At 54.0% G+C, this 27888-nt stretch overlaps 1 protein-coding gene across 1 annotated transcript; it reads right to left on the bottom strand.

The window, feature by feature from the left end:
- Positions 1 to 269: 269 nt before the first annotated feature.
- On the bottom strand, positions 270 to 23677 carry LOC118911908 (myosin-6). Its single transcript, XM_036884550.2, has 37 exons — positions 23477 to 23677; positions 22084 to 22227; positions 21673 to 21829; positions 21548 to 21575; positions 21151 to 21262; positions 20767 to 20859; positions 20440 to 20503; positions 20082 to 20180; positions 19597 to 19700; positions 19374 to 19512; positions 17659 to 17927; positions 17218 to 17388; positions 15732 to 16041; positions 14974 to 15044; positions 14612 to 14699; positions 14405 to 14522; positions 14138 to 14261; positions 13720 to 13856; positions 12234 to 12489; positions 11859 to 12101; positions 11553 to 11729; positions 11123 to 11268; positions 10790 to 10880; positions 8391 to 8780; positions 7899 to 8025; positions 7690 to 7808; positions 7151 to 7347; positions 6356 to 6539; positions 6020 to 6185; positions 5798 to 5922; positions 4586 to 4894; positions 4061 to 4264; positions 3025 to 3150; positions 2643 to 2918; positions 1499 to 1594; positions 657 to 791; positions 270 to 308 (listed from the first exon to the last, which is right to left on the bottom strand). Exons 1-37 carry the CDS (start codon positions 23675 to 23677, stop codon positions 285 to 287), a joined length of 5820 nt encoding a protein of 1939 aa, XP_036740445.2. The 3' UTR covers positions 270 to 284.
- Between the last annotated feature and the right edge of the window lie 4211 nt (positions 23678 to 27888).

Here is a 27888-nt window from a genome sequence, read left to right as displayed (position 1 = left end):
TCTCCACTTTTGAAATGTCTCCCTCTCTTCCCTCGTATGGCTGACTGAGCAGAATGGGGAGTTGTGGCTGTGCTACCTTGGAGGACACCTCCCTCTGTGGGCCCTGGTTTCCTCTTCTCCAGGTGGGGGATGCTTGGCTCCCACAGCTCCGACACAGGGCAGGGGCCACACCCTCTCAGGAGCTTCAGGACAGCTGCTGGCTGGCGGCGGGAAGGACAGGGGTTCAGGCAGCCTGGCACTCACATTTATTAGGGGTTAACAGGAGTGGGAGTCCGGAGGCAGTGTCACTCCTCATCATGCATTTTCTGCTGAGAAAGGAATAAATGGTGTGAGGTGCAGCTGGCAAGGGGGAAGAAGTGTGTGTGGAGGAATCTCTACGGCTTTCAGGGGCCCAAGGGAGATGCCCTTAGAGGGAGAGTTTCTGGCTTCAGGGAGCATGGGATCCCTTTTAGGGGTCCTTTGGTTTAGGGGGATGGGATTGGACTTTCTGCAGTGGTAAGGGGCTCTCAGAACAGCAGGAGGGGATTCTTACACGGGTGCTGTGGGACGTTCAGGGCTGCCCAATTATAGGGTAAGAAGTGCTCTCTTAGATGGGCACTGATGTTAGGGGCGTACTGCTGTCAGGGCGACTAGTAAGGCCCAGAGGAGGGACCCACCTTGGCTCCGATGTCGCGGCTCTTGGCCCGCAGCTTGTTGACCTGGGACTCGGCGATGTCCGCCCGCTCCTCTGCCTCATCCAGCTCGTGCTGCACCTTGCGGAACTTGGACAGGTTGGTGTTGGCCTGTTCCTCCTGTGGGGGCCCAGGGGGTGGGGGGATAAGCGGGGGGGCCGAGGGCTCCCAGGCTCCTAGTCTAGGGAGCTCCTGTCCCTGAGCCAGGGGCATAGTGCCCTCACTAGGTTCCTGCAGCAGCCTTGCCAAGGTGATCCTGCTCCTGGCTTGGCACCCTCCTCAGCTTGTCCGGCACTCAGAATCCTTCATGGCCACCTACTTCCCAAGGCGAGCCCCTTGCCACCTGGTCCAGTCCTCCTTACAGTCCAGGTTCACTGTGCCTGTCTAACTGTGACCTGGTAGATGCCCCCAGCCCGGGCTTTCCTGCACAGGTGTGCTCATCAGCCCCTCACATCCACACTTTTCTGCCCACCCCGATGTCTTCCCCACTGCGCTGGCCCCTCTTCCAAGCCCAATTCCACTGCCCTCTTCTGGCCTTCAGCACTGTCTGGCCCCCTGGCCTGCATTAGCAGCTACCTTGCCATCTCTTGGACTTACTGGTACTTGGATTATAAGCAGCTGTGGGCAGGCCTTGGGTCAAATAGGCATTGCCCCAGTGAACTCAGAGTGTCTGACATAACTCTGAGCACATTGGACACATGGGAGAAATGGCCGAGAGTTGAAGTGAATAGCAAATGCTGTCTGGTCCCCAGGCTTGGGCAGACACTCACTGGTTCTCACACATAGGGCATGTGTTGGTGAAAGAATGGAGAAAACCATGAACTCACTGCCTCCTCAGCCTGGCGCTTGTAGGCCTTGACTTTCAGCTGCAGCTTGTCCACCAGGTCCTGCAGCCGCAGAAGGTTCTTCCTGTCCTCCTCCGTCTGGGGATGGGTGGGTGGGAGAAGCCAGCTTTGAGGGAGACGTGAGGATGACCACCTTCTCCTCCCTCCCCATTTCACTCTCCTCCCTGTGCCTTAGCTGCCCCCGCCTCCAGTGGACCAGGTCCAAGAGGTGGTGGCGAGATTCCATCTCTGCTGCTACTTGTAGGTCAAAGGGCTATGGCAAGGTCCTCAGGCTGGGACCTAAAAACCCCTAAGGCTGGAAGAAAGGGGAGGGTTCAGAACCAAATACAATTCCTTTATCTGATAATATGGAGCCATTGGGGCTGTTCTAGCTCTGACATAGATGTTCTTGGCCAGTGGTTCTTGAGTGACCAGAAAGGACTAATGAGGAAGACAGAAAGAAGGGGGTATTGTCATAGTCCAGATCATTCTAACCTAGCATAACCCAATACTCTAATATACTGTACTTGGCCAGATTTGGGGCACTGGGATCACTGGCTCCAATGTCACTTGGTCTTTCCTATCGCCACATCATTGTATGAGCTAGGATGCAATTTCCCCTTATGTGCACAACACACCTGCAGCTCCACATCTTTATATCTTTCCTGCCACTCTCATGTCCAGCTGTCAAATGGATCAATACCCCCTTTCTCTGTCTTTCTTGGGCAGGTAAGGGCAAAAGCTCTGAACTATGCAGATGAAGGTCTTAGAACATTCTGAAGTCTTCTTTCTCTAAGGCCTTCTAGCTGTTGTCTCAGAAGTTCCACATTCCTATCCCTGACTTTTATCCTTAAAGTGCCATATAATTGACATGGTAGCATGTCAGGGTATTTAAAAACCTGGGGAAATGCTGGTTAAAAGAACTTTCAGGAAGTAGAAGTAGATTTGCTAGAAAAATTAATGGACTCAAGCCAACTGACTCCAGAGAATGTGAAAGAAAATCAGTCTTAGCTTCTCAAGGAGCAGGTGCCAGGAATGGTAGGCAGCATTCCTGAAAGGCGGCTGTGTGGTCCAGGATATTGGGCTAGGGAAGTGTTTTCACATCCACTCCTGATTGTCTGGCCCAGAGCAGCTGCTGGGTCCGCACCTGGTAGGTGAGCTCCTTGATGCGACGCTCACTCTTCCTCATGCCCTTGATCGACTCTGCGTTGCGCTTCTGCTCGGCCTCCAGCTCATTCTCCAGCTCCCGTACACGGGCCTCCAGTTTCTGTAGCTGCTTCTTGCCGCCCTTGAGGGCGATCTGCTCAGCCTCGTCCAGCCGGTGCTGCAGGTCCTTGATGGTCTGCTCCATGTTCTTCTTCATGCGCTCCAGGTGGGCACTGGTGTCCTGCTCCTTCTTCAGCTCCTCCGCCATCATGGCGGCCTGCGGGCAGGAGAGAGGTGACAGGTGGCCTGGCTGAGTCCTCACATGCTCACTGCCCAGGGCAAGGAGCCCCGGCCTGGAGCAGGAGAGCAGGCTGGGGACTCACATCCGTGATGGCCTTCTTGGCCTTCTCCTCTGCGTTCCTGCACTCCTGCACCACCTCCTCCACTTCTGACTGGAGCTGGGTCAGATCCGACTCCATCTTCTTCTTCTGGTTGATGAGGCTAGTGTTCTAGGTATGGACAGAGAAAAATATTGACTATATAGTTTGTTACCTGTCTATATACCTTTATCTGAAAAGAATTAAAACTGGTCATTTAAAAAAAACATGCCTTGTTTTGGTTTATTCCTGTGTTCTTTGTTTCTGTACATTCCTTGTTTTGTACCCTTTTCCTATGAAAATAGATAATTTGTACATGTTATATGTAGAATTACTCAGCTCTGGACAAAGACTTCGAGCAGCAAAGGGTCTGCTTTCTACTCTTGGGATCTTTATTGATATGTCTATGTAGGAACATGAAAATATTCCAAGGAAAAGGGGAACAACTTTTTTTTACTTGATCAGTATTATGGAAATGATTATAGTTATAGAAAGAATGTAGTGAAATAGGAGGAGATGACTGGGTCAGTGGATGGTGTCATTCCCACTTATACTGGATTATGGAACAAAACTCCATAGGGCACTGCAGTAAGGTGGGCACAGAGATTCATTGCAGAAAGAATGAAAATACTGATAACAATGTGCATGGAGTTGCAGGGAAATTGTGTTCTGTAGAGAATTTGGTTTGCAAGTAGATATAGTTGTGCTTCTTTAAACTCTCAATCTTCCATTTTTCAGAGCAAGTTGGAGGCTGGCTGGCTTCTAAATCAAGGATATCAGTAACAGCATGCATTCCACTGTAGTCAGATTCATGGTCTTGGCAGGCATCATCAATCAATCATGACACTCTTAGCTTTTAAGTGCAGGCCCCATTCTCATGGTAGTGGTTCTTATGACTAAGGATGAGAGTTGGCTCAAGAGATGAAATAATTTGTGATCCTGGTTGGACATGCTTACTCAGAGCATCTGGTTCAGAGCATCTATAGATGAACTTGGCTCTGCCACTCAGCAGGCTTCCTCATGTGGCCCCTGACCTCCTCACCTGGGAGTGCAGCAGCTGCACCCGCTCGCTGGTTTCAATCAGCTCCTGCTCGGCCAGCTTCCGAGAGCGCTCTGTCTGCTCCACCAAGGCCCGCAGCTCCTCCAGCTCAGCCTGCAGCAGGTTGTTGCGCCGCTCCACAATGGCGATGTTTTCCTTCAAGTCGTCGTTGGCATGGACCGCGTCATCCAGCTGGATCTGGGTGTCCTGTGGGGGAAAGGCTGTTGTGGAAAGTCCTGGGCCCCATCCCATTAGGGCCTCTCATTTGGGCTTTGATGCACCCTTTCCCACATTCGCAAACTCTTGTCAAGCAGAAGGCATAGGGGCACATTCCCCTGTCTGCTCTCTAGGCCTGGAGGCTGGACTGGTCCAGGACATGCTTTTGGGCCTGGTCAGTTCTTTTTCCTTAAGCTGCCAAATTCAGGAGGTAGTTGGCTCCTATTCCCATATTTGTGAGCACAGGACACTTTCTTCTGGCCTTCACCTTTCCTGTGGGCAAAGCCCCTTCCGAGAGCCCCAACCTGTTACCTTCAGATTGGCTTGGGTGATCTTCAGGTGCTTCTGGGCCTCTGAGGCTGTCCTGTTAGCCTGGCTGAGCTGGATCTCCATCTCATTGAGGTCTCCCTCCATCTTCTTCTTCACCCGCAGGGCCTCGTTGCGGCTGCGCGTCTCTGCATCCAGGGAGGTCTGCAGCGAGTCCACCACGCGCTGGTGGTTGCGCTTGATCTGCTCCATCTCCTCGTCCTTCTCTGCCAGCTTCCTCTCGATCTCTGCCTTGATCTGGTTGAACTCCAACTGGGCACGGAGGATCTTGCCCTCCTCGTGCTCCAGGGAGGCCTGGGAGGGGGTGGGGAGGGGGTCAAGGCAGAAAGTCAGGGTATAGGTGGAGTGAGAAGAGGGAGGCCAAGAGGATGCAGGAAGTCACCCAGGACTACGGCCTGGAGAGGAAGGGCTGGGAAGAGATGGGGAGGTGGCACCCTCCTCCCAGGCTGCCTCGGTGCTCTGGGGTGGAACTGCAGGATGCCCTGGACTTCCTCTGTCAAGGAAAGGGTTTGGACTTCAATATTGCCAAGACCCTCCAGCACAACACTGCATGATCCTGACCCATCTAAAACAGCATACAAAAGGAAGGGATTTTTATAACTACAAATTCAAAACTTTATCTTTGTTTCCCAGGTCTCTCATGTTTTAGAGAAAAAAAACCCCAAAACTCAGGCATATCCCTACGTTCTTAAGAATGAACAGTAACAATAGCTAATGTATCTAGTAAGTGCTTAAGTGCATCACCTTATTTAATCTTCAAAATAATCACATAAAATTTTACAATTTTTTCCATACAATTAAATAATTAATTTCATTTTTCAGGTGAGAAAATTGAGGCACAGAGAGGTTAAGGAACTTGACCAATTACACAGTGGGGGGTTCTGAAAACAAGTTTCAAAGTCACTCTGTTTGACTCTGGAGCCCATGCTGTCTGAGGGGGTATTATGATGACCAGGTTTCAATGTTATAAACCTGGTGAGAAACAAAACCTTATGGTTTATGATCAGACTGTGACATAGTCCTTGGCTTTAGAGGTAATCACGGATAGTGGATAAATGACTTAGACTGAGAATAAGGAGCTAACAGATTATGTCTTGGGGTCAGCATCACCCCCGGGCAGGGGAAAGTCAGAGATGGTAGGGCTGGGGTGGGTAGCAGAGCGTCCAACCAGGGGTGCAGGCAGAGCTGGGCCCTCACCTCAGCCTCCTCCAGGGCCGACTGCAGCTCCATCTTCTCGGCCTCCAGCTGCTTGCGGATCTTCTCTAGCTCATGCACACTCTTTCCTCCTTCTCCCAGCTGCTCAGTCAGGTCAGAGATCTCCTCTGGAGGGCAGAGGGCCAGAAAGCTCAAAGCCTGTGTTCTCCCTGCCCAATGGTGGCCCTCCCTGCCCCGGCCCCACCCCGCCACTGGGCCGCAGACCCTGAAGATTCTTGTTCTCCCGCCTGAAGGTCTCCAGGTGCTCCAGGGACTCCTCATAGGCGTTCTTGAGTTTGAAGAGCTCGGTGCTGAGAGAACGCGCCTCCTTCTGTGAAGACTCCAGCTCTGACTGCGACTCCTCATACTTCTGCTTCCACTCGGCCAGGAGCTGCAGGAACATGGCCCACTGTGCAGCCACAGCCCAGCCCCAGCCCCAGCCCCAGCCCCAGGCCCAGCCCCTCTCAGGGCTGTCTAGGCCTCTATCTGTGCTCAGCTGCCTCCCCCACCTCCGAGGAGCATGTCCCTGGCCCCTATCTAAGACCCTCACCCCAGGCCCACCTTATCGAAGTTCCTCTGCTTCTTGTCCAGGGCCGCAGCGGCCGCGTTGGAGCGCTCCACGTCCACCATCAGGTCCTCGATCTCATTCTGCAGCCTGTGTTTGGTTTTCTCCAGTGACGAGCACTTGGCATTGACGGCCTCCATGGCCTCCTCAGCATCCTGCAGCCGCTGAGCCAGCTTCTTCCTGCCCAGGACAGTTGTGTGTGTGTGTGTGTGTGTGTGTGTGTGTGTGTGTGTGTGTGTGTGTGTGTGTGTGTGTGTGTGTGTGTGTGCGCGCGCATGCAACTCTACCTGGAAGCAGCAGGGCCTCGGGACCACCCTACCTTCTGGACTGAGTTGAGGGGGAACTTTACCCAACCCACAGCTCCCTGGGATACTGAGCAGTTCTTCAGGTCCTGGAACCCCAGCTTTGAGGGAGCCATGGCTGCAGGTGCCTCGAACAGTGTCCTCCCTACATGCAGCAGCATCTGAGTGGCAGCCCCAGCCCTCCCCCCACCAGGCTGATTGGCGGTAGCTCCTCTGACCAACAAGCTTTTTGCTCGTCTTATACGGGAGCATCAGGTATAACCCGGGCCAAAAGCTCGCCCGTCACAGGAGGGGAGTCAGGGCCAGCCAGTTTCACTCAGAGTGCAGGATCCAGGCTCACTTTCATCACCTCTATTGCCCATCACGTTTCTCCCACCCTCCTCTTTTTCCTACCTCAGATCCCCTTCTGTACCCACTCTGCTTGTCCTTACCCCAGGCCCCGTGTTCCTTCCTCTCTTAGGATTAGGCGGCAGGCCTGGGGGGACTCACTTGGCCTCCTCCAGCTCCTCGGTCCTCTGGATGGCGTCCGTCTCGTACTTGGTCCTCCACTGGGCCACCTCTGAGTTGGCCTTGGACAGGACGCGCTGCAGCTCGGCCTTGGCCTCCGTCTCCTCCTCGTACTGCTCCCGCAGCAGGTCACAGTCGTGCCGGGCCGACTGCAGCGCGTGGGCCAGGGCGTTCTTCGCCTGCGGGGAGGAGGGCACCAGGAGGTGGCCTCAGCTCCCAGGAAGGATGGAGGGAATGTCCTCCCCTCATTCTCCAGATCCTTTTCATATCTATGAACTTCAGTTAAGTCCCAGCCTCATTTAGGGCGAGGCCTGATGTGAGATTTCACTTTGCTTAACCCACCCCCTGACAAGAGAAGAGGCATTTGATGATGTTCAAGTGTGGCTTAGCTGAAGAGCAGAAGAATCTGAGTTCTTCGCATTAGAGACCTCTCTCCAGGCTCCAGGCTCCACCTGGGGTTGAGGTTAATTGCCCCAGGGCTGCCATCAAGCCTGTCCTACAGCCACCTAGCTGGGCCTCACCTTCACCTCCTCCTCCAGCTGCCTCTTGAGGTCCTCCAGCTGCTGGGTGTAGGTGAGCTTGCCTCGGGTCAGCTGAGAGATGAGCGCCTCCTTCTCGTCCAGCTGCCGGGACAGCTCACCTGGAGAGGGAACGAGGGCTTGTGGGCCATGGAAACGAGCCACGAGTACCCTATACTGGGGCAGGTGCTGGGATGTTTAGGGGCACCCACTGTTCTCAGTCTGCAGCTTGGCTCGCTGGGTGGTGAGGTCGTTGAGGGAGCGTTGGGTCTCTTCCAGCTTCGCACGGTACTCATTGGCCTGGTCCTCCAGGGTCCGGGACATCTTCTCCAGGTTAGCCTTCAAGGCAGTAAGGGACACAGGAAGGGTGAATGTAGGATGGACCAGAGTTGTCAGGGAGAAGGGGCTGGGTTGACCACAGGAAGGAAGAGAGGGACAAAGTGGGGAGAGCACAGGGGTGGGGGGTGAAATGGAGCTGTGCTGGAGGGGTACAATCTGAAGAGGATGCATGAATTAAAGAGGGATGGGATAGTGAGGAGTTGGAGAAGTGGGTGGAAGGGAGTGGAGGGGCAAGGGGGTGAGGGAGACCAAGACCAATGGTGATGGAAGGAGTGAGAATGAGAAGGTATGGTGGACAGAGACAGTGGAAAGACGGCACACTATTGCTTGAGAAGAGGGAGCAGAGAGGCGAGCAGGCAGCCCACCTTGGCCTTGATGATCTGCTCCATGTTGGAGGTGACATCGTCCAGCTCCAGCTTGAGCTCGCTCTTCTCCTTCTCCAGCTTCTGCTTCACACGCTGCAGGTTGTCGATCTGCTCACTCAGCTCGGCCACACTGTCCGCGTGCTTCTTGCGCAGGGCAGCCGCTGTGGCCTCGTGCTGCAGCGTGGCCTCCTCCAGGTCCCGCCTCATCTTCTGGAACTCAGCCTCGCGCTTCTTGTTCATCTCAATCTGCACGGACGTGGCCCCGCCGGCCTCTTCCAGCCTCTCGCTGATCTCCTCCAGCTCCCGGGACAGGTCTGAGCGCAGCTTCTCCACCTTGGCCCTGGCGGTGCGCTCGGCCTCCAGCTCCTCCTCCAGCTCCTCGATGCGTGCCTGGGACCAGACAAAAGGGGCTCAGACCCACAGCCTGGAGCCCTCCACCAGAGCCCCCACCCCAGGGCTCCAGAAACACTCAGGTCCCTTTGGAGAAGTGGTTCTCAACTAGGGAAAATTTTATGCCACAAGGGACAGTTGGCAATGTCTGAAGGCATTTTTGCTTGTCGCAATGTGGCATCTAGGGGTAGAACCCAAGGATGCTGTAAACATCCTGTAGTTCACAGACCATCAGTAGGAATGCAGTTGAAGCCAAAACTTCAAGGTACTTCCTGGGGGCATCTCAGACCCAGCCTGAGAATCTGCAGCCCTGAATCCTGAGAATTTGTGTTGAGATAGGATCCTGAGATCCCACGAGGTCCTGAATCTCAAATATTCCACAGATTCACTAGGTTCTGCTTTACTCTGTGAACCATAAGTAGGAAAGTGGGTGTTTGGATTCGATAAACATTTGCAACAATATGCCTCAAAACAATAAAAACTTTTGTAATTTTCTGAGTTAACCACAAATCCAGTCAACCATATTCCTCACTCTCCAAGGCTAGGTTTATTTATGCCCAGGGCTGGGTTCCAGCTTGATTGTTTCCTGCCAGGCCAGGTGAGTGGTAGCAGGTTACACTCTTCATCATGCTCCTACCACATTTTTCTGGCCTTAGCCTTGGCCTTGACTAAATTGGGAGAATGTCCCATATGCCATTTTGATCTGTTGCCTCACTAGCCAGTAACAAAGGCGAGGACTGATTGGTGGGATCTCTTCATCTGTGGTTGCGGACAGTGTTAATGGAACATGAGTGGCTGGGTCCCGGGAGCAGGAGAGAGGGGACACCACACCTCTGCTCTCAAGACGGAGAAGGCAGATCTGCATGCCACCGCTTGGGCAGGAAGGAGGAGGCCCAGCCTATTGCCAAGACCTGGTGAGGATAACAGCACTGTTGTCTGGGTCCGGGAGCCAAAGAGGTTGCTGGGACCCAGGGACAAGAACTTAGAGAATGTCCTAATATTCTGGCTAAAACCCAGAAGGGTCACCCAAGAAAAGCAGAGGACAAATTATCATTGAAGGCATCCCAGCCCCTGAGCAGCCCCCAGAGAAGTGGAATTGTGTTCATGCAGCAGTTGCAGCCTGGGCCATCATCGGCCCCCAATGCTGAGGGGAGATCAGATCACTCTATTAGAAAATGGGAGGATAAGGCCCTGCTTCCAGTAGCTGACTGCCTGTTATCCTCGGGGTCACTATGTCCAGACCTGGCCATGCAGCTTCTGCAGCTATGAAATGGGGATGACAGTACCTGCCTTCCTTGCTTCCAGGGCTCTTCTGACAAACTTGGGGCTAAAAACACATTAAAATTCAGGGTGCATTAAAAGTAAGAGGGGCTATGTCTATTCATTTAATCTCCTCCTGCAGAGGCATGAGAAGGCCATGAGGCAGACAAAAGGACACTTCCTTGCTAGTGGCTAACTTCCTGTTGACAGTGGTTTCATAGACATTATCCCTTCTGGTTCTCTGTAAGGCAAGGTGTTATTTTCCCATTTTACAGAGAAGAGAATCTGAGGCTCACGGAGAAGAAGTGACTTGCTCAAGGTTGTGAGAGTTGACTCAGTATCAGGGGGTCAGTACCTGGGAAGAGTATGAACAGAGCACCCCATAGAAAGGTGCTCCACGAAGGGCCCCCTCAGATCCATGCAGAGGAGAGAAATATCAGAGGAAGGGTTACAGGAGAACTGAACCCTATCATTTGTCCCAGAGCAGAAAATCCATGGGGCAGAGCATAGTTTGGCTAGAGAAACCCTTTCAGTCAGTATGGTTGCCTCCCCAAACAGCCTTGCTGAAATGAGACATTATTGCTCTAATGAGGGAAGGCAGGAGTTCCCAAGTGCCTACAAGTCAAGTCTGATGGGGTCTCTGGGGCTGCCTGGAGTTCTAGATACTGCCTAGAACCCAAGCAGCGATTGCAGCCTCAGCTGCCTCAGCACCTTTGAGCTCCCCCTTGGCTGTCCAGGAAGAATTTCACCTGGTTTTCCTTCAGTTTCTTCTGCAGCTGGAGGGCCAGTGCCTGCTCATCCTCAATCCTACTGTTCTGCTGATTAATGTCAAACTCCTTCCTGGATGAGAAGGTGAGTAACAGATGGTCTTCCTTCCACTGAACCCATTCTTCTCTCTTGCCTCTGCATGCTAGGACCAATCCCCTCCCCTCATCCCAGAGGGTGAAAGTGGAAGGGCTGTGATTGACCTCCTCATTCCCATGGTGCCCAGGACAGCTGTGGCCAGTGGGGTGCAGCACCTGTGCTCTAAACCCCCAGCCAGGCACCTCCACTAGCCCCTCCTGGCCACTGCAGCCTCCTACTTCTTGAGTTTTTCTTCCAACTGCAGCTTGTCATTCTCCAGGTCCATGACGCTCTCCTGAGTCAGCTTCAGGTCGCCCTCCAGCTTCCGTTTTGCTCGCTCCAGATCCATGCGTACCTTCTTCTCCTGCTCCAGGGATCCCTCCAGCTGGTGAAGAGAAGAAAATGAACTGGGTGTAGGAAACCTGAGATCCACAGTGTATGCTCTTCTACTCCTTCTAAACTGAAAGTCCACTGGGATTGGAGGTCAAACCAGCAGAGAAATCCCTGCAAGCACAAAGGATTCAGAGATCCAGACTACTGAGGAATTGCTGAATGCAAAAAGGCCCCAAGAGGCATAGATGTTAGTTCTAGGGATCAGGATCCCATGGCCGTTGGTTTGCCTGAAAAATCCTGACCTGAGAGAGGTTGACCATGGTTCTTACTACTCACATCATCCACCTGCTGCTCCAGCTTGACCTTGGCTTTGGTCAGGGTGTTGACCTTGTCCTCCTCAGCCTGAAGGTCATCTAGGGCCTGCTGGTGGGCCTCTTGCAGAGCCTTCTTCTCTTTGGTCAGCTTGGCAATGATCTCATCCAGCCCAGCCATCTCTTCTGTCAGGTTCTTCACCTGCCGACCAAGAATCCATCCCCTTTATGGTCAAACATCACCAGCCTGGAGACATCTATGACCAAGGACCACAACCACACTCTGGTCTGTGAGTCCCGAGGAGACCTGGGCCAGGGGAGCTGCCCTCACCTTGTTCTCTGTTGCGTGCTTCTCCTTCTCCACCTTGGCCAGTGTCAGCTCCAGGTCATCAATGTCCCTTTTGAGCTCAGAGCACTCATCTTCCAGCTTGCGCTTCTTGGCGGTGAGCTCTGCGTTCATCTCCTCCTCGTCCTCTAGCCTCTCATTCATCTCCTTCACCTTGGCCTCCAGCTGGATCTTGTTCTTGATCAGCTGGTCGCAGCGCTCCTCCGCATCAGCCAGGTTGTCTTGTTCCTGGGAGAAGAGGACAGAGAGGAGAGCTGGTGATTAAGAAGAGAGATTCAGGTGATGAGTCCCTGGTGATGAGAGAGGCTGTGATCCAGGAGAGGAGAGACGAGAGGTGGGGAGATAATCATGTGGTCTTACTGCCTGCACTTGGAGCTGAAGGTCATTCTTCTCCTGCAGCAAGGACACCATCTTCTCCTCCAGCTCCTTGCGGCGAGCCTCAGACTTCTCCAGCGCCTCTTTGAGGCGCCCAAACTCCTCCTTCATGGTGGCCATCTCCTTCTCTGTCTCTGCGCTCTTCAGCAGCGGCTTGATCTTGAAGTAGAGCTTCATCCAGGGCCAGTTCTTGACCCCCATGAAGGCCCGAATGTTCCACTGGATTACCAGCAGGGCATCCCTGGCAAGGAAACATGGAGGCAAGGAGGGGCACAAGGAAAGAGCAATTGCCAATCGTGGGCCCAACTGCACTTGGCTCCCAGCCCAGCTAAGCAAGTTTGTAGGCACCTAAGGGCAGGAGCCCTGTCTTGTAGCCTTGATATGCACCCCCACCCCTGCATTACCACACTGAAAATGGAATTGCTCCAATAAATATTGACTAATAGACCAATTCAGCAAAAAGGCAGCTTATATCTTCCCTACTGGGGCATTAGTAGTAATGGAAGCTACCACTTATATAGAATGTCTACTAAGTTCAGTGTTTCTGATCTCAGAAGAACCTTAAACAAGTTAAAAGTTATGATATTTTACATATAAGAATATCTATAATGTATGTAAGATATGAAGCATGTAACAAAATGACTATCCATGAACCAATTACCCAAACAAGAACTAGCACATTGACAGTGTTGATTCTGCCTATATATTCCTCCCCACCCTCTTTCCTGGTCCCCCTGGAAGCAGCCACTATCCTGAATCTTGTGTTCTTTAATTTCTTGTTTTTTCAAAACATGTTTTAACCATGTATGTATATATGTAAACAATACTTCATTTTAAAAATTTATTTCTGAGCCTTATAAAAATTGCACCACACCCTATGTATCCTTCTGTGACTTGCTTTTGTTCACTTAACAGTCTGCTTTTGAGGTTCAAACACAGTGTACCAGGTAGTTGTAGTTGCCTCCTTTCATTGCTTTATAATATTCCACTGAACGACTACACTACTTTCTAGTCTTTCCTGTGGAGAGAAATCTGAATCGTTTCCAGATCTTTGCTATTTTGGCCAATGCTGCTATGAAGATTCTTTCTTGTCTCATGTTGTACGTGTGCAGGAGTTTCTGTGGGAATTCATTCAGGAGTGGAATTAAAAGATATACAATTGTTCATCATTAGAAGATAATGACAAATTGTTTTCCAAAGAGTCTACACTAATTTACACACCTTAAGCAGTAGGTTAAGAATTCTAGATTTTTGACAATCTAGTGTTTTAAAATAGTCTTAATTTGCATTTCCTATGGGGTATTTTATTTTATTTAAGAATTCAAAATGAGACCCAGAGTGGTAAAGTCACTTGCTCAAGCCAGCTAGTGGAGCCAGGATTTGAACTCAGGTCTGCGACCCATGCCAGCTGGCACTGCTTGTCTGTCTCTTTGGTCTCTGGGAGCACCTCTCCCTTTCCCTCCCCGCTCACCTGCGCTCCAGGATCTTCTTGAACTCAATGCGCATGAGCTGGCCCCGAGCCTGGGCCTGGATGCGGGTGATGATGCGGCTCAGCCTCTCATCCCGCATCTCCTCCAACAGCCCCAGCAGCCCCGCCTTGAAGAACACCTGTGGGCAAGGGGTAGAACCAGAGGGGGCACAGGCTCAGAGAAGGGTATCCAGGGAAGAGGAAGAGGGTGGGAAACCCTCGCTGAGCTCCCAGGGAACCATTGCCCACATGTCCTAGACCTGAGAATGAAATAGGGCAAACAAGACAGAAAGGAAGCCTGAATTCCAGCCCTTGATTGATACAGGAAGCCAGGAATCAGGGATCTGCCTTCTGAACTCCCAGCTACTCCCTCAGCGTGCCCACAGGTCTGCAACTCCATCCTACAGAGCTCTGGACTCACCTTGGTGTGGCCAAACTTGTACTGGTTGTGGTCAATGTCCAGGGAGCTCAGCAGCTTCTCTGCCCCTTTCCTGCTGTCAATGAACTGGCCCTCAGGGATGGCCGCCGGGTTCAGGATGCGGTACCTGGGAAGGGAGGTGCCCAGAGTCACCCACGGTCTGCGCTGATCTGCCCTGCCCATGGAACTCAGGGCCACCTGCAGCCTCTCCTCCCGCCAAGGCCTCCCCGGCTCCCCTGCGCCCTGCACCCTGGGGCGCCCCGTGCCCACCTCTGCCGGAAGTCCCCGTAGAGGATGCGGTTGGGGAAGCCCTTCCTGCAGATGCGGATGCCCTCCAGCACGCCATTGCAGCGCAGCTGGTGCATGACCAGGGGGTTGTCCATCACCCCTGTGTCAGGAGGTGAGGCAGAAGTGGTCAGCCTCAGGGAAAGGGGATGTCAAGTGCCCTCCCCAGACTAGACACTTTGCATCGCTCACCTGGAGCCTTCCGCTCATTGGGGATGATGCAGCGCACAAAGTGAGGGTGGGTGGTCCTCAGGTTGGTCATCAGCTTGTTCAGATTCTCCTGGGGGTGGATGACAGTGGGGAGTCAGAAGTCACAGGGATGGCCCCTTGGGTCCCTGAGCCCTGGGCCCCAGACAACTTGTCTCTGGAACCCTCAAAGGCTGAGAGCTGACATATAATTTATTATGTGAGTTCAGGTTTGCACAGAATTTACATGCCAAAAATGTAGCTTTAGCTTCTTTCCTTTCAAACTCAGAGCAACAGGTTAGGGTGATGCAGCCAAAAGGCTGAGTGTGCCCACCACGGGTCTGCTGGCATCTCTGGGCCCTTCTTACCCGGTGGAGGGCCGACACTGTCTGAAAGGAGGAGCCCTTTTTCTTGCCTCCTTTGCCTTTACCGCTATCCCCTAATAACAAGAGAAGGAATGATGAACCAGAGCCTGAAAATGGAGGAGCTGTCAGGCAGGGGCAGGGCTCTGCAACTCACTAGTTGAGTGATTTCCCACAGTTTATTCTAAGACTCAGTTTTTTCCATGAGGAGGTCAGGAAGTACCTCTAACAGGTGTGAAGGAGATTAGATAAACTCAGGCATATAAGGCTGGTCACCAGCACTAGCCACATGGCAGGTGTTGAAATAATGTCAGGGCTCATCTCCCACCCTCCTCTAACCCCCCACTTCATGCTACATCTGCCCAATTTGTACTTTCCTTCTTGCACTTCCTCCTCCGCATTTCAGTCCACACCCTTTCTCTTCCTTCTCTGCACTGGAGGCTCATCTGCTCTTTCATATAGTCAGCAATCCTCCCAACATTTAGTGAGATCTCCTGCAGGCACAGCGATGCATATGTGCCCCCTCACTGACCTCCAGTTGCTCAGCTGAGAGGAGATGCTAAACATGTACTGATACCCATAACATAAAGCCAAAAATGCATCACAGAGTGGGTACAGATGGACTGCTGTGGGATCTCCTGGGCCCCATCCCACAGCTCACTGGCTCCCTTCTGCCTCTAGAGTCATGTGCCTTCAAGCAGTGGGACCTTAGCCCCTTGCACCTCCAGAAGTGCCCTGGACCAGTGCAAGGACTGCCCCCTTACCGACATCGGTGGAAGCATATGAGGAGAAGAGAGTGGCCATGAGCTTGAGGGAGGACTTCTGGTACAGGCCCACCACTGTCTCATTGAGCGGGTCTTTGTTCTTCTGCAGCCAGCCCAGGATGTTGTAGTCCACGGTGCCGGCGTAGTGGATCAGGGAGAAGTGGGCTTCCGGCTTCCCCTTGATATTGCGTGGCTTCTGGAAGTTGTTGGACTTGCCCAGGTGGTTGTCATATAGCTTGGCCTTGAAGGTCATGTCGGTGGCCTTGGGGAACATGCACTCCTCCTCCAGGATGGACATGATGCCCATGGGCTGAGGGTGGAGGGGAAGTAGAGAGAGCATCAACAAACACACTTCCAGCTTCCAGAGTCCCACACCCTGGCAGAGGAAAGAATGCAGCCCAATATAGCTGGCAGGCCACAGAAAGCCTGATCTGGCATCTCTTTCTCAATACAAGAAGCCACTATCCTTGGAATTAAACCAAATCCACTTACATTCAGCTCTGACCTATACAAAATATTTCTGCCCCAGTGGACCTAAGAAAGAGCTTAGGTCCAGGTACTCTCCTCAGCTCTCAAGAACTCCTGAGGCCTTGCAGCAAAGCCCCTTCTTTCTGGGTGGCCCCCTGCCCTGGAGCAGGCTGAGAGCAGGGGCATATGTGTATCAGGGTGCCAGACTGCATGCAGGCCAGACCCTGTCTATATGATGGGTAATGTCTCTTCAAGGGATGGTTAGCAGGATCCAGGTTCTGCACAACATGCTGCTCTCCAGAGAGTGTGGCAGTTCTTGACTTTTCTTGGGGCAGGAATCCTAATGAGAATGTGATGAAGCCAAAGACTACCTCCCTAGAAAAATGCTTGTACACGCATCCACTCATGTCCATGCACTCTCTTCCATATAGTTTCAGGGAACTCTGAGGCTTCTGGAAGAGCAGCACCCTGACTAACTGCCCAAAGCTTGTGGGAAGCTCCTGTTTCTGGCAGGGCACTGGCTGAGCCTGGTGAGGGTAGTAGTTATTCTGGGCTCTGGCCCATATCAGCAAAGCACAGAGGTGCCTGAGAGCAAGTAAGCACCAGAGGGTTCCCACCAGCTCTGTCTTTGTCTCCTCTGAGTCTGCAAACAAGAGGGGCTGAAAACGGGCCCATTCTCAGTGACAAGGAAGAGGATGGGAAGCCAGACATTACCAGGTTCAGCCTAGGATCTTTCCATGAATGACGTTTCTCATCGTGTGTCAGATGAGGACATGCTGGGAATCCTCTCCTTCATTATACCCTCCTCTTAAGACACTGGGATGTGACCACCACACAGGACAAGGTTTTAGGTCGTTGGGAGAGAATGGGTTTGTCCTCTGTGTGTTGGTGACTTCACAGTGGGCAGAAACTTGGCCTGAAGAGAGGCTTAGGATTCTGGGGACTCTTGTTTCTTGAGTGTAGAGGGGACAGGACTTCTACTTTGGGATGGACACAGGAGATAGGGCTGAGGCGGCACCTTCTCGATGAGGTCGATGCAGGCCTGCAGGTCCATGCCAAAGTCGATGAACGTCCACTCAATGCCCTCCTTCTTGTATTCCTCCTGCTCCAGCACAAACATGTGGTGGTTGAAGAACTGCTGCAGCTTCTCGTTGGTAAAGTTGATGCAGAGCTGCTCAAAGCTGTTGAACTGTAGGCGAGAGAGGGTGGAGTGGTCAGGGAGGCAGGTGTCTGAGTCTCCAGTGGGGTCAGCTGGGGCTGTGTCTGAGCCCAGCAAGGGGGAGGCTGGTCCCCTCCCCTGTTGGGGCAGGGGCTTCCCGAAGACAGGACGATGACTGCGTCTGTCACTGCTGACCCCCATGGCCTTTCCCGCCCCTGGCTTATCGCTGGCTCAACAAATGGTTGTTGCACATGCGAGTGAGTCATTGCTCTCCCTTCTGCCTGTGCTCCCCGCACTCACATCGAAGATCTCGAAGCCAGCGATGTCCAGGACTCCTATGAAGTACTGGCGCGGCTGCTTGGTCTCCAGGGTGGCGTTGATCCGCGTCACCATCCAGTTGAACATCTTCTCGTACACTGCCTTGGCCAGTGCCCCAATGGAGTAGTATACCTGTTGTACACTCTGCCCCTTGGTGACGTACTCGTTGCCCACTTTCACCCGAGGGTGGCACAGCCCCTTGAGCAGGTCAGCTGAGTTCAGCCCCATGAGGTAGGCGGACTTGTCAGCATCTGGTGGAGAAGGAGAGGAGTAAGTAAGCACTTTCAGCAGGCCTCCATGCCCTGTGCCAGCACCAGAGCCTTTCTGTAGCACCAGGTCCAACCTCTCATTAAAGAGTTGCAAACTGAGGCCTGGAAGGGCACCAGGCTTGCCACGGTCACATAGTCAGTGTGTCCCAAGCCAGGCTGAGCCCAGGCCCCTTCCTGTGCTACAGCAGCTCCTCTCATCTCCGTCTTTACATCTGCTGGGGGTCTCTGGGCCAGGCCTATCACCAGCACTCCTGTCAGTGTGTCCCCAGCCCTCACTGAACACCCTGTCTCTCCGGAGCAGGGACTGTGGCTGATGGAGGAGTAGTCTGCTCTCTGCCTCCCTTGTGTCCACCACAGGATCTGGCCCAGGATTGGGCACGCTCTAACTCTCATTCCACATGCTGACCAAGTTGACTGGCTGTGAAATCAAGGTTCCTAACAGGATATTAGACACCTTCCCCCACCCAGCTCCACCCCTGCCACCATCTGTTCAGCTCTCCAAATGTGCCATCCAACATCTGATCTCTATTTAGAAGGAATTGATTTGGTTTAATTTCAAGAGTTTTGTAATAGCTGGTAACATGCTACTGTGAAACCCATGCTTGGCATTTTAACCTGGACAGACACAGAGAAAGAGTCCTTGAAGGCAGGTTAAGAGGAATGTCCTGGTATTTGTCTAGCCCTGTTCACACCTTCACATTTCCTTCTCAAAGGAATCAAGAAAATTCCCTGGAGTGAGCTGGGAGAGACTGTAGCTCCTTTTCACCAAGGGGAAAGTGGCTTAGTGGGGCGGCGACCTGCCAATACCCAGAGTTGTGTCCTGTCCTCTGGTCTATTGCCTACCAAATAGAACCTGGTACAGAGCCTGCATAGGTCTCTCACAAGGGCTGGGCATCCCCACATGCACACTGCATTAGTGGTGGCCATGTACAGAGCTCAGCAGCTGTGCTTTCCTGAGCTTGGGTGAGTTGCGGGCACAGGAGAAAAACCCACCAACTCACTAATGGTGTAGCAGGCATCAAGAAGTTGGAGGGATTGTGGGGGCTTCTTGTCTGACCCCTCCCATGTCTCTGTCACTCCCCAGCCCTTCTCCCCCCATCCACCCCATCTAGCCCACAGCCTCAGGTCCTCCTGTATGGGAACAATGGTGGCTTCTGGCTACGCTCTGAGGAGGAGAAAGCCTGGAGGTGGGGCTGGATGGGGGAGCGGAGCCAGTCTCTGGCCACCTGCTCCTCATACTTTCAGTTCCTTCCCACTTTCTGGGTCATAGCCCTAGTAACCCTGCTGCCAGCCTGGCTCCTTGAGAATCAGTGAGAGGCACCACTTTTGATGCAGCCTGGGAGGCTCTGCTCCTAGTGGGCTGTCTCCTTGGCTCAGGGGAACACCCAGCACACCAGGCCATCTCTCTAGCCCTCCTGCCTCTCACACCTTCAGTGCCGTCTGGCTCGGCCTGCTCCTCCCTCTGCTTCTGCTTGAATTTCATGTTCCCGTAGTGCATGATGGCACCCGTCAGCTTGTACACGCCAGCTTTCTCCTCAGGAGTGAAGCCCAGCACGTCAAAGGCACTCTGGGACAGAGTGAGAGACAGAGGGGGGTGATCGGAGCCAGTGGCCCGGGAGCCCCTGGAGCCTCACACTGCCTCCTCACTCACATCTGTGGCCATGAGCTCCTCGGAGTCATCGATAGAGGCCACGGACACCTCTCCCTGAGACACGAAGGCATAGTCATAGGGGTTGTTGGTGACCAGCAGCATGTCTGTCCAGGCAAGGGGCAGGGCAGGAGACAAGGGGGCGGGAGAAGGGGGCAGGGACAACAGAGGAGAGGAACAGGTAGAGAGGAAGAGAATCAGCAGGGACCAAGGAGGAAACACCCCAAAATGGAAAAAGTTGATGGGGAACCCAGGGAGGGAGGGCAGTGGGGGAACAACACTTGGGACAAGAGGAGGCAAATAAAGAGAAAGAGAAAATCAGCAGGTGAAGAAATATGACAAAGAAAGAATGGAAAGGGGGCACAAGACAACAGGCAGGTCAAAGGTGGGAAGGAAGAGGAGGTCACTGAGAAGACAGGGAGGAGGGCGGGGAGCAGGGCAGCGGGGCCGAGTGAGGAGGTGGGGGCACAGGCAGCAGCCGGCCTCACCCAGAAGCTCCGGCTTCTTGTTGGACAGGATCTGGTAGAAGACATGGTAGTTCCTCTCAGCCTTCAGCTGGAAGATGACGCGGGACTTCTCCAGGAGATCTGAAGTGAGGAGAAGGGAGGAAGGCGGTAAGGAAGTGAGGAGAGTACAGCTAGCCAAAGGGTGGAGACCAGGGTAGGAAGGTTCCTACAGCAAGATGGAGAGAGTCAGGGGAAAAGACATGGTTTGGAAAAAAAAAAGAATAGTAAAGACCAGGGGCAAATGTGGACAGAGACAGATGGTGCAGGGAGAAGGCTGAGCTGGGAAAGGAGACAGAGGTGGGGGGCCCAGAGGGTGTGGAGGGCTCCCTGCCATACTCACAGGTCTCTATGTCTGCAGAAGCCAACTTTCCAGTGGCTCCAAAGTGAATCCTGATGAATTTCCCCTGGACAAAGAGTGGATGAGACAAAGAGTGAGGAAAGTGGCCAGAGGGGACAGAGTGGAGAGCTTGGGCCTCAGTGCAACCCAGAACGCCCTGGATAGTTTTGGAAATGTAGATGACCTATTGGGTATCCCAGTTACTAAGCAAAACAGTGAAGTGGGGAAAAGGATGCCCCATCCCCCCACTGCCACATGCCACCCAGGGATCTTTGAGCAGAAACAACCAAAGGTGGATGGGCCCAGCTGGCAGTGGTCAAGGGCACTCACAAAGCGGGAGGAGTTGTCATTCCGGACCGTCTTGGCATTGCCAAAGGCCTCCAGGGCAGGGTTGGCCTGGATGATCTGGTCCTCCAGGGTGCCCTGTGAAAGGAGCAGAGCCTTGAGGGTTAATTTCTGTCCATCTCCAGACAGTGGTTGGGGTGGGCAGGGGGCTGCTCTGGTCCTGGGGAGCGAGGGTGGGGATGGTGGACTGTTGGTTGGTCTGTGGTTCCAAAGGACCATATTCAGACCCAGAGCGCATGTCTCCTGCCAGGTAGGTCTTGAGCAGTGGGCTCAGTGGTGCCATCCCCACATTCTCCAGGGCACAGCCAGGGGCCAGTTGGGTCAGCCTGCCCCCAGATCTGCTCTGCTGAGCCTGTGGTTCACCCGCACCTTGTTTGCATGGGCATTGTCCTTCTTGCCACGGTCACCTATGGCTGCGATGCTGGCAAAGTACTGGATGACACGTTTCGTGTTCACAGTCTTCCCTGCCCCAGATTCTCCACTGGAGGCAATAGGGATGCATGAGCATGCAGGATTCCCACAAGTTTCCATTTAGAGCTCAGCACTGCACCCTTCTCCCTCAGAGTCCCGTCTACCTAACCTCCTCCACCAGGGCCCAGCCCCCTGCAGAATTTGCCCATGATCACTGGATCCTTGGCACTCTTCTGAGAGCTCAGCACCTCAACGCTTCTTGTAATTACAGCCTCACACCTTGCCTCTCCCCTATGCCCCAGGAATCAGCCTGGTCCTCCATGAGCCCCTTGGTGACCAGACGGTGCTCACTCACGTGATGAGGATGGACTGGTTCTCCCGATCTTGAAGAGAAAAGGGGAGAGGCAAAGGTGTCAGGGCTGAGGGCCAAGGTCTATAGATGCAGAGCAGAGGGGGACAGGTCTCTGCCACCATGCTCACCTGTCAGCATGTACTGATAGGCGTTGTCAGAGATGGAGAAGATGTGCGGTGGCGCCTCGCTCCTCTTCTTGCCCCGGTAGGCGGCCACCACCTCAGCGTTGTACACTGGCAGCCACTTGTAGGGGTTGACGGTGACGCAGAAAAGACCAGAGTAAGTCTGGAGTAGGAGACAGGGCAGGCATGACAGGCTGGAGGGGACAGCCTGCGAGCAGTGGCTGTAGCAGGCAGGGGAGCCCCTGGCCACACCAGCTGGCTCCTCTCTTTCTGCAGCTGACCAGGGGTGGAGAGTGGGACAGAGGGGACCTGGGTCTCTTGGGAGGGTTTCCAACCCTTTCCCTTGAGAGAGTCACTACAGCCTACTTTGGAGACTCCAGCCAGTCAGGCACCCTGCCATGGGCAGGATGCACTCACATAGATCATCCAGGCTGCATAGCGCTCCTTGAGGTTGTAGAGCACCGCAGGCTCATGCAGGAAGGTCAGCATGGCCATGTCCTCGATCTTGTCGAACTTGGGCGGGTTCTGCTGCATCACCTGGTCCTCCTTCACCGTCACCGTCTGGGGAGGGAGCATGAGCAATAGGCCAGGGATGACCACATGCCCACCAGGGCCCGCCAGTCTGCACTCATCTGCCTTGCCTGCTTACCTCTCCCAGAGCGTAGGCACAACCTGGCCTCACTCCAAGCCCCTCTCTCACCAGTGCCTGGGCTCCATGGCTCTCCCTCCTTGTGTGCCCAGAAAATTCTCCCACCCACTGTCGCTCCCATCCCAGGGACTGCCCCAGAGTCCCTGTGTCTTGCCAGTACCCCAGACCCTGTGCCCATGTGCATCACCTTTCTGTCACTGCTTCAAGTGCCTGGGGGCAAACTTGGAGGAGCTAGCAGCTCTCTGATCTGCACACGTCTTACCCTGACAGAGGGCAGTGCCTAGGGGTGTCAGTTGCCCAGGCAAACCTTGCCCCTACTGAAAATATGTCCCACCCACTGCACTCCCCATCAGTCAATGTCAGCATGGTTTGATTGGCAACAGTCAATTTGCCATGTCCTGACATCATTAGATCCTGTGGGTAGGTATGTCAGCATTTTTTTTTACTGAGGAGGAAGCTGTGGATTAAGTAATTAAATGATTTGCCGGCATGGTGGCTAGCTAGTGGCAGAGCTGGGATCAGAATCAAAGCCTCAGTGGGTTGTGGTCTGTCACTGCACACCTCAGTGGGATGCAGCATTCAGTCAGAGTGTCTGGAGGCATACAGTCCTGAGCCGCTATTGGCGACTGCTGGCAGTTCTCTCTGCTGGTGTGAGGGACCACAGACTGTAGACTTCTGAGTGCCAGTCACCAGCCCCAGGACTGAGTGTTCAGCTCAAGAGTTCCTGCTCTTTGCTTTCATCTGGGTCTAAGAGTTTGCTCTTGATTTGGGTGAGGGGGAATTGGGCAAGTTGGCCTGTGGAGGGAACTGAGTCACAGAGAGGAGGGAGGGAGGGATAATGTTTGAGAAGGGAGCCTCATCTGATGCTGTGTCTGGGTCCTCTTTATAAGACCTGCTGAAGAGAAGATCAGCTGAGGCCCACCCTCCAGGATCCTCTCTGGCAAGGGGCCTGAATCCCTGGGGTGGCGCCCTCTTACACCTGCTCTGGGCTATCTGAGAAAGACCTGGGTTCTCACTCAGATGCTGGGCTCCTCAAGGGGGCACGTCTTGCATTCCAACTGACTTTGGCTCTTTGTCAGGGCCCCTCAGCTGCCACTGCAAGTGGTTCCTCCCTGAAAATCCCCCAGACCTTCTCTTTCCCTGGTGCTGTGTCCTACACACCTTGCCATTCTCAGTCTCGGCAGTGACCTTGCCTCCCTCCCGGGACACAATCTTGGCCTTGACGAACTCCTCCTTGTCGTCAGGCACGAAGCACTCAGTGCGGATGTCAAAGGGCCGGGTCTGGGCCTCCAGACGCTCCTTCTCTGACTTGCGGAGGTACTGGGCCGCTGCCCCGAAATCAGCCATCTGGGCATCAGTCATCTTGTCACTCCTCTGCAGTGGAGACAGGGGGGCCCAGGCCTCCGTGGGTGGCACTGGCCATGCCCTCACTCCATGCCCAGCCACCTCACCACCTGGTTCTGTTGCTCCCCTGCCCAGGGGGGCACCTGCCCTGGGTCCCGCCCTCCACCTCAGGTCCTGCCCTTGCCCTCTGACTGACACTGAAGGTGAATGTCTGTGAGAGGTCTGTATGGGGTGGGACTGGCTGGACTCTGCTAAGGGGGGGTGCTGAGCTGCTCAGAGAGAGAGTGGGCCTCTTGTCCAGAACCTTGCTCCCAGCAGAAAATTGGAGTACTTCTCACCTAATTATCTCTTCACAGAGAATCCTGAAGACTCTGGACCATGGGTGGAGCCACCGAGGTACAGCCAGGCCGAGAGAACAGACAGGAGTGTGAAGAACAAGGGAGGCAGGCCAGCAGCAAGAAGTGAACCTGGAGGCTGGACACGCAGAGCCAGGCGTTAGCAGGACAGCCAGAATGGGGAGTCAGGAGCAGGTAAGATGCAGAAAGGCAGGAAATAAAGGATGCAGAGTCAGTAAAGGTGGACTAGATGCAGAATCCGAGTTGGAAACAGAGAGGCAAGGAGATTAGAATGCACAGCCGAGAAGGAAGGGCAATGGGGAGACAGACTAAGAAGTATGAGAGTGGTAAGTATTGACGAAGACCAAGAGGTCAAATAAAAGCAGACAGAGAGGGAAGCCATCCAAAGAGAAAGAGAGATGGAGACAGGCCACACAGGATGCAGGCAGTGGGAGATGGCAGATGCAGGGAGAGAAATGCTGGTGGGAGAAGAAAAGAGATTTCTGGTTTTCCCCTTGGAACCTCCGCTCTGTTGGTGGGAGCATCCTGGGGTGGAGAAAGGCAGTTCCAGCAGAACCCTGGGCCTCCCACCACCCTGTGTCCCCTTCCCTCTGAAGGCAGAGTCCCTCCGGGGGGCGTTCCAGGGCTGGCCACAGAGTTCGCACCCCAAGTCCCCTCTTACCTGGTTCAGAGGAGTGTCTGTCAGTCCTCCAGCAGCTCCTTTATATCTCACTGCCCCCACCCAATGCCTAAATTTGGAGTCCTTCCGGAGGAACCCTCCCTCCCACCTCTCTCTCCTCCCTCCCAGCTCCTCCTCCCTTGATCCCTTGGCTCTGGAGGTGCTGAGAGGACAGCAGGACCTCCAGATTTGCCCATGAAAGGTCTGTTGCCCTAGCCCCTCTGGCACCAGGGCCTTTTTTTAGTCTTTAGGCACATTCCTCCCCTCCAAAGGACTTAAGAGGCCTAGGGGGAAGACAGAACCTTCTCGCACCACCTCACTTACCCAGCCAGGACCTTACCTTGGTTATTTTTAACCTGAAGGGTAAATTGAGCACAGTGGGTGAGGGTCACCTTTTCCCGCAGGCCAGATGCTTATCGCCTGCCCCCCAGCCAGGGCTTGTCCCTTCTGCTCCATCCATTCCTTTCCACTCTGGTCTGTCTTCAAAAAGCCCTAAACTAGGAGCATCTCCCCACACTCTTGAGCTTGGAGTCCCACAGATCAGGGAACAGGAATGGGATCCAGGATGCACAGGGAGGGCATCTACCACCCAGCTTCCTGACTCAGCTCTTTTTTGTTGGGGAAGAATTTCTATGCTGCCCTTTGCACAAACGCTGTGCCTGTTTTCCTCCTGTTTACCAGGTCTCCAGGCAGGTGTTCCCCTGGGGACTTGAGGCTGTATTGCTTTGGGGACCACTGGAGCCCCCAGCCTCTCCCCTGATTCTCCTGCTATAGTGGCCACCATGCAACCTCTCTAACAGAAAGGACCCCCCCACCCCATACCACCACAGCAGGTTTGCACTCACACCCAAAGTCTAGTGTCCTCACATATGACTTGACTATCACAAGTCCGCATCCATTCTTAGCCACACACATGCAGAGTATTCACTCTTACACACTTAGGCTTGCAGATTTTCCCACTTGCCGTTATGCACACTGATACACACATTTGCACACACCAAGCTTTTGCCCTCCCCCTGTGACTCTCTGCTGCTGGTGTTGGGTGAGGAGGAGGTGGGGAGAGGCAGGAGGCATTAATCCCAGGCCTGAGGGAGGAGGGGTGGGGTGCTGCTCCCTTCCACAGCTCTGGGCTGCCAGAGGGTGCAGGTGCTGCTGAGGCTGGCTGGGGTGCCTGGCAGGCCAGGGGATTTACACCAGCTGGGCCCCAGGCTCCACATTCCATGGGGGCGAGGGGCGGGCTCTGCAGTCTGTTCCCCTTCCCCAGATAGAACTCTGGTGTCCTCTCCCAACTGTCCTGGGGCCCTTCTTCATGGGTGTCCCCAAGCACCCCAGGCCCTCAAGGCCACCTCCCCAGCCTCCAAAGGTGCCACCTCCCAGAGGTACTAGGTGTTGGGTTTTCAGCGGGTGGTGCCTGTTATGACTAAGTGGACATTGTGTTCAGGAAACAAAGCCAGACTCCCATGCTCGGGCTTTCCCACATACCCTCACACCCAGGAACATTCTCCCAGCTCCTCCCTCCCACCCCATCTACTGTCACCTCTCAATATAGCTCTAGAGTGTGGAGGTGGGTAGGATGGAGAGGGGTCAGTTTCTCTGGGTAGCAGAACTTTCCATTAAATATGTGGCTTCTTCCCCAAGGGCCTCAACTCCCTAGTACCCTCCACTGCCCATTACTGGACTCAGGAATACACATCTGTCTATAGGGGACTTGTACCCTACATTCAATGTCCTTAGGAGGACCTGAGTCAACCCTATATCCCCATCTCCTATAAGTGCATATGCCAGGTTGTTACCCCCAGGGGATGCAGGCAACCTGTTCCAAGCTGAAGGTCACTTAAAGCCCCAGAATATAAGCTGGGGAGTTAGCCTGTGGCCCAGTGCATCACTGTCTGGTTCCCATTGCCCTGGGGACAAAAGGGGCTAAGAACACCAGGCCAGGCTGGGTCAGCTCCAGGTGACAGAGAGTAGGTTTTGTTCTCAGGGAACCTGTGTTCTGAGCAGGCCAGACTTGGTATAGGTGGAGTGGGGGGTGAGGGATAGTCCCTGCTCTCTCCTATGGGAGGAGGAGGAGGGAAGGGGCTAATTTGGCTGTTGGCCTGTCCCCCCTCCAGTCGGGGTTGCCCTCCTCCTTCCTTCTAGGCCCCCTCCTCTCCCTGGGCTCTCACATTCACCCCTGCTCTCCATCTTCCTCAGCTGTCTCCCAAAGCAGCTCCTTATGCTGCTGAAGTCCTGGAGTGTGAGGGCCCAGGATGCAGACTCCTGCCTCAGGTGAGGGCACAAGGAGGCAGGCCAGCCCCCCGCACCAGGTTGCCTCTCTCTGCCTGGCTCCATGTATCCCATCTGTCTCTGTCTGACATCCCTTTCCCTCTGCCTGGTTCTCCCTAGGACCACGTTTCTGCCCATCTCAGGGCCTGGCATGCCTACATTTCTCCCAGTCTCTGCCTTCTCTGAGCCCTGACCTCTGCTCACCCTCTGCTTGTCTCATCTCTTCCCTACATCTTGCTCCAGGTCTTTGTCTACCCCATTCTTATCTCACTCTTCTCAGCTTTCCTGATTTTCCTTGCATCTAAAGGTGACTTGGGATTCTTTCCTTGGCCCAGTGCTTGTGGCTTTTCTATCCAAGGCTCACCTGCCCTTCTCCCTTCCCTCCCCATCACTACCTCCTTGCCTTGGACTGGCTTCCAGTCCCTCGCTCCTGCTGACTTTTGCTCTGAGAGGCTAGGTTCTCCAGTTGTCCCCTGTATCTCCCTTTTCAAGTATGTGCCTCTGTTTTCCCTACTGATCACCCCATTGCTCTCTAAGTCCTTCCTAGGAAGAGGACTGGTCCTAGGGTAGGCAAGTTGAGGCAGGCTCGAGGAGAAAGGTGGGGGGGCCTTTGGATCTTTCCAAGGCCCCTCACTGTCTGGTTGTTTCTTTGTTGATTTCCCTGGTCCCCTGTCCCAGGGGACAGGTTCTTTGAGGTCTCCCTGCTTCTCTCTCCTGCCACCCTTGCCAGGCCTGCCCTCTTTCCTTCCCTAGCTCCTTGCTCCTCCTTCTCGTTCCTCCTGTGTCTGAGCTTCCTTGGGATGGGGCCTTACATTCCAGGCCCAGGCAGCAGCTTGGCTGGGAATGGTTGTATTTGGTGGAGTGGGGAGATCGGTCCAGGGCTGAGCCAGGGTTTCCAGAACTCCCGGATCCAGGTGGCTGGAAGTTCTTGCCTTCTATGACCCACAGTC

The sequence above is a fragment of the Manis pentadactyla genome, chromosome 11 (assembly GCF_030020395.1).
Source record: "Manis pentadactyla isolate mManPen7 chromosome 11, mManPen7.hap1, whole genome shotgun sequence".
Classification (NCBI taxonomy): Eukaryota; Metazoa; Chordata; class Mammalia; order Pholidota; family Manidae; genus Manis; species Manis pentadactyla.
The sequence above is the reverse complement of the archived record's forward strand: the minus strand, read 5'-3'. Positions and strand labels throughout refer to the sequence as shown.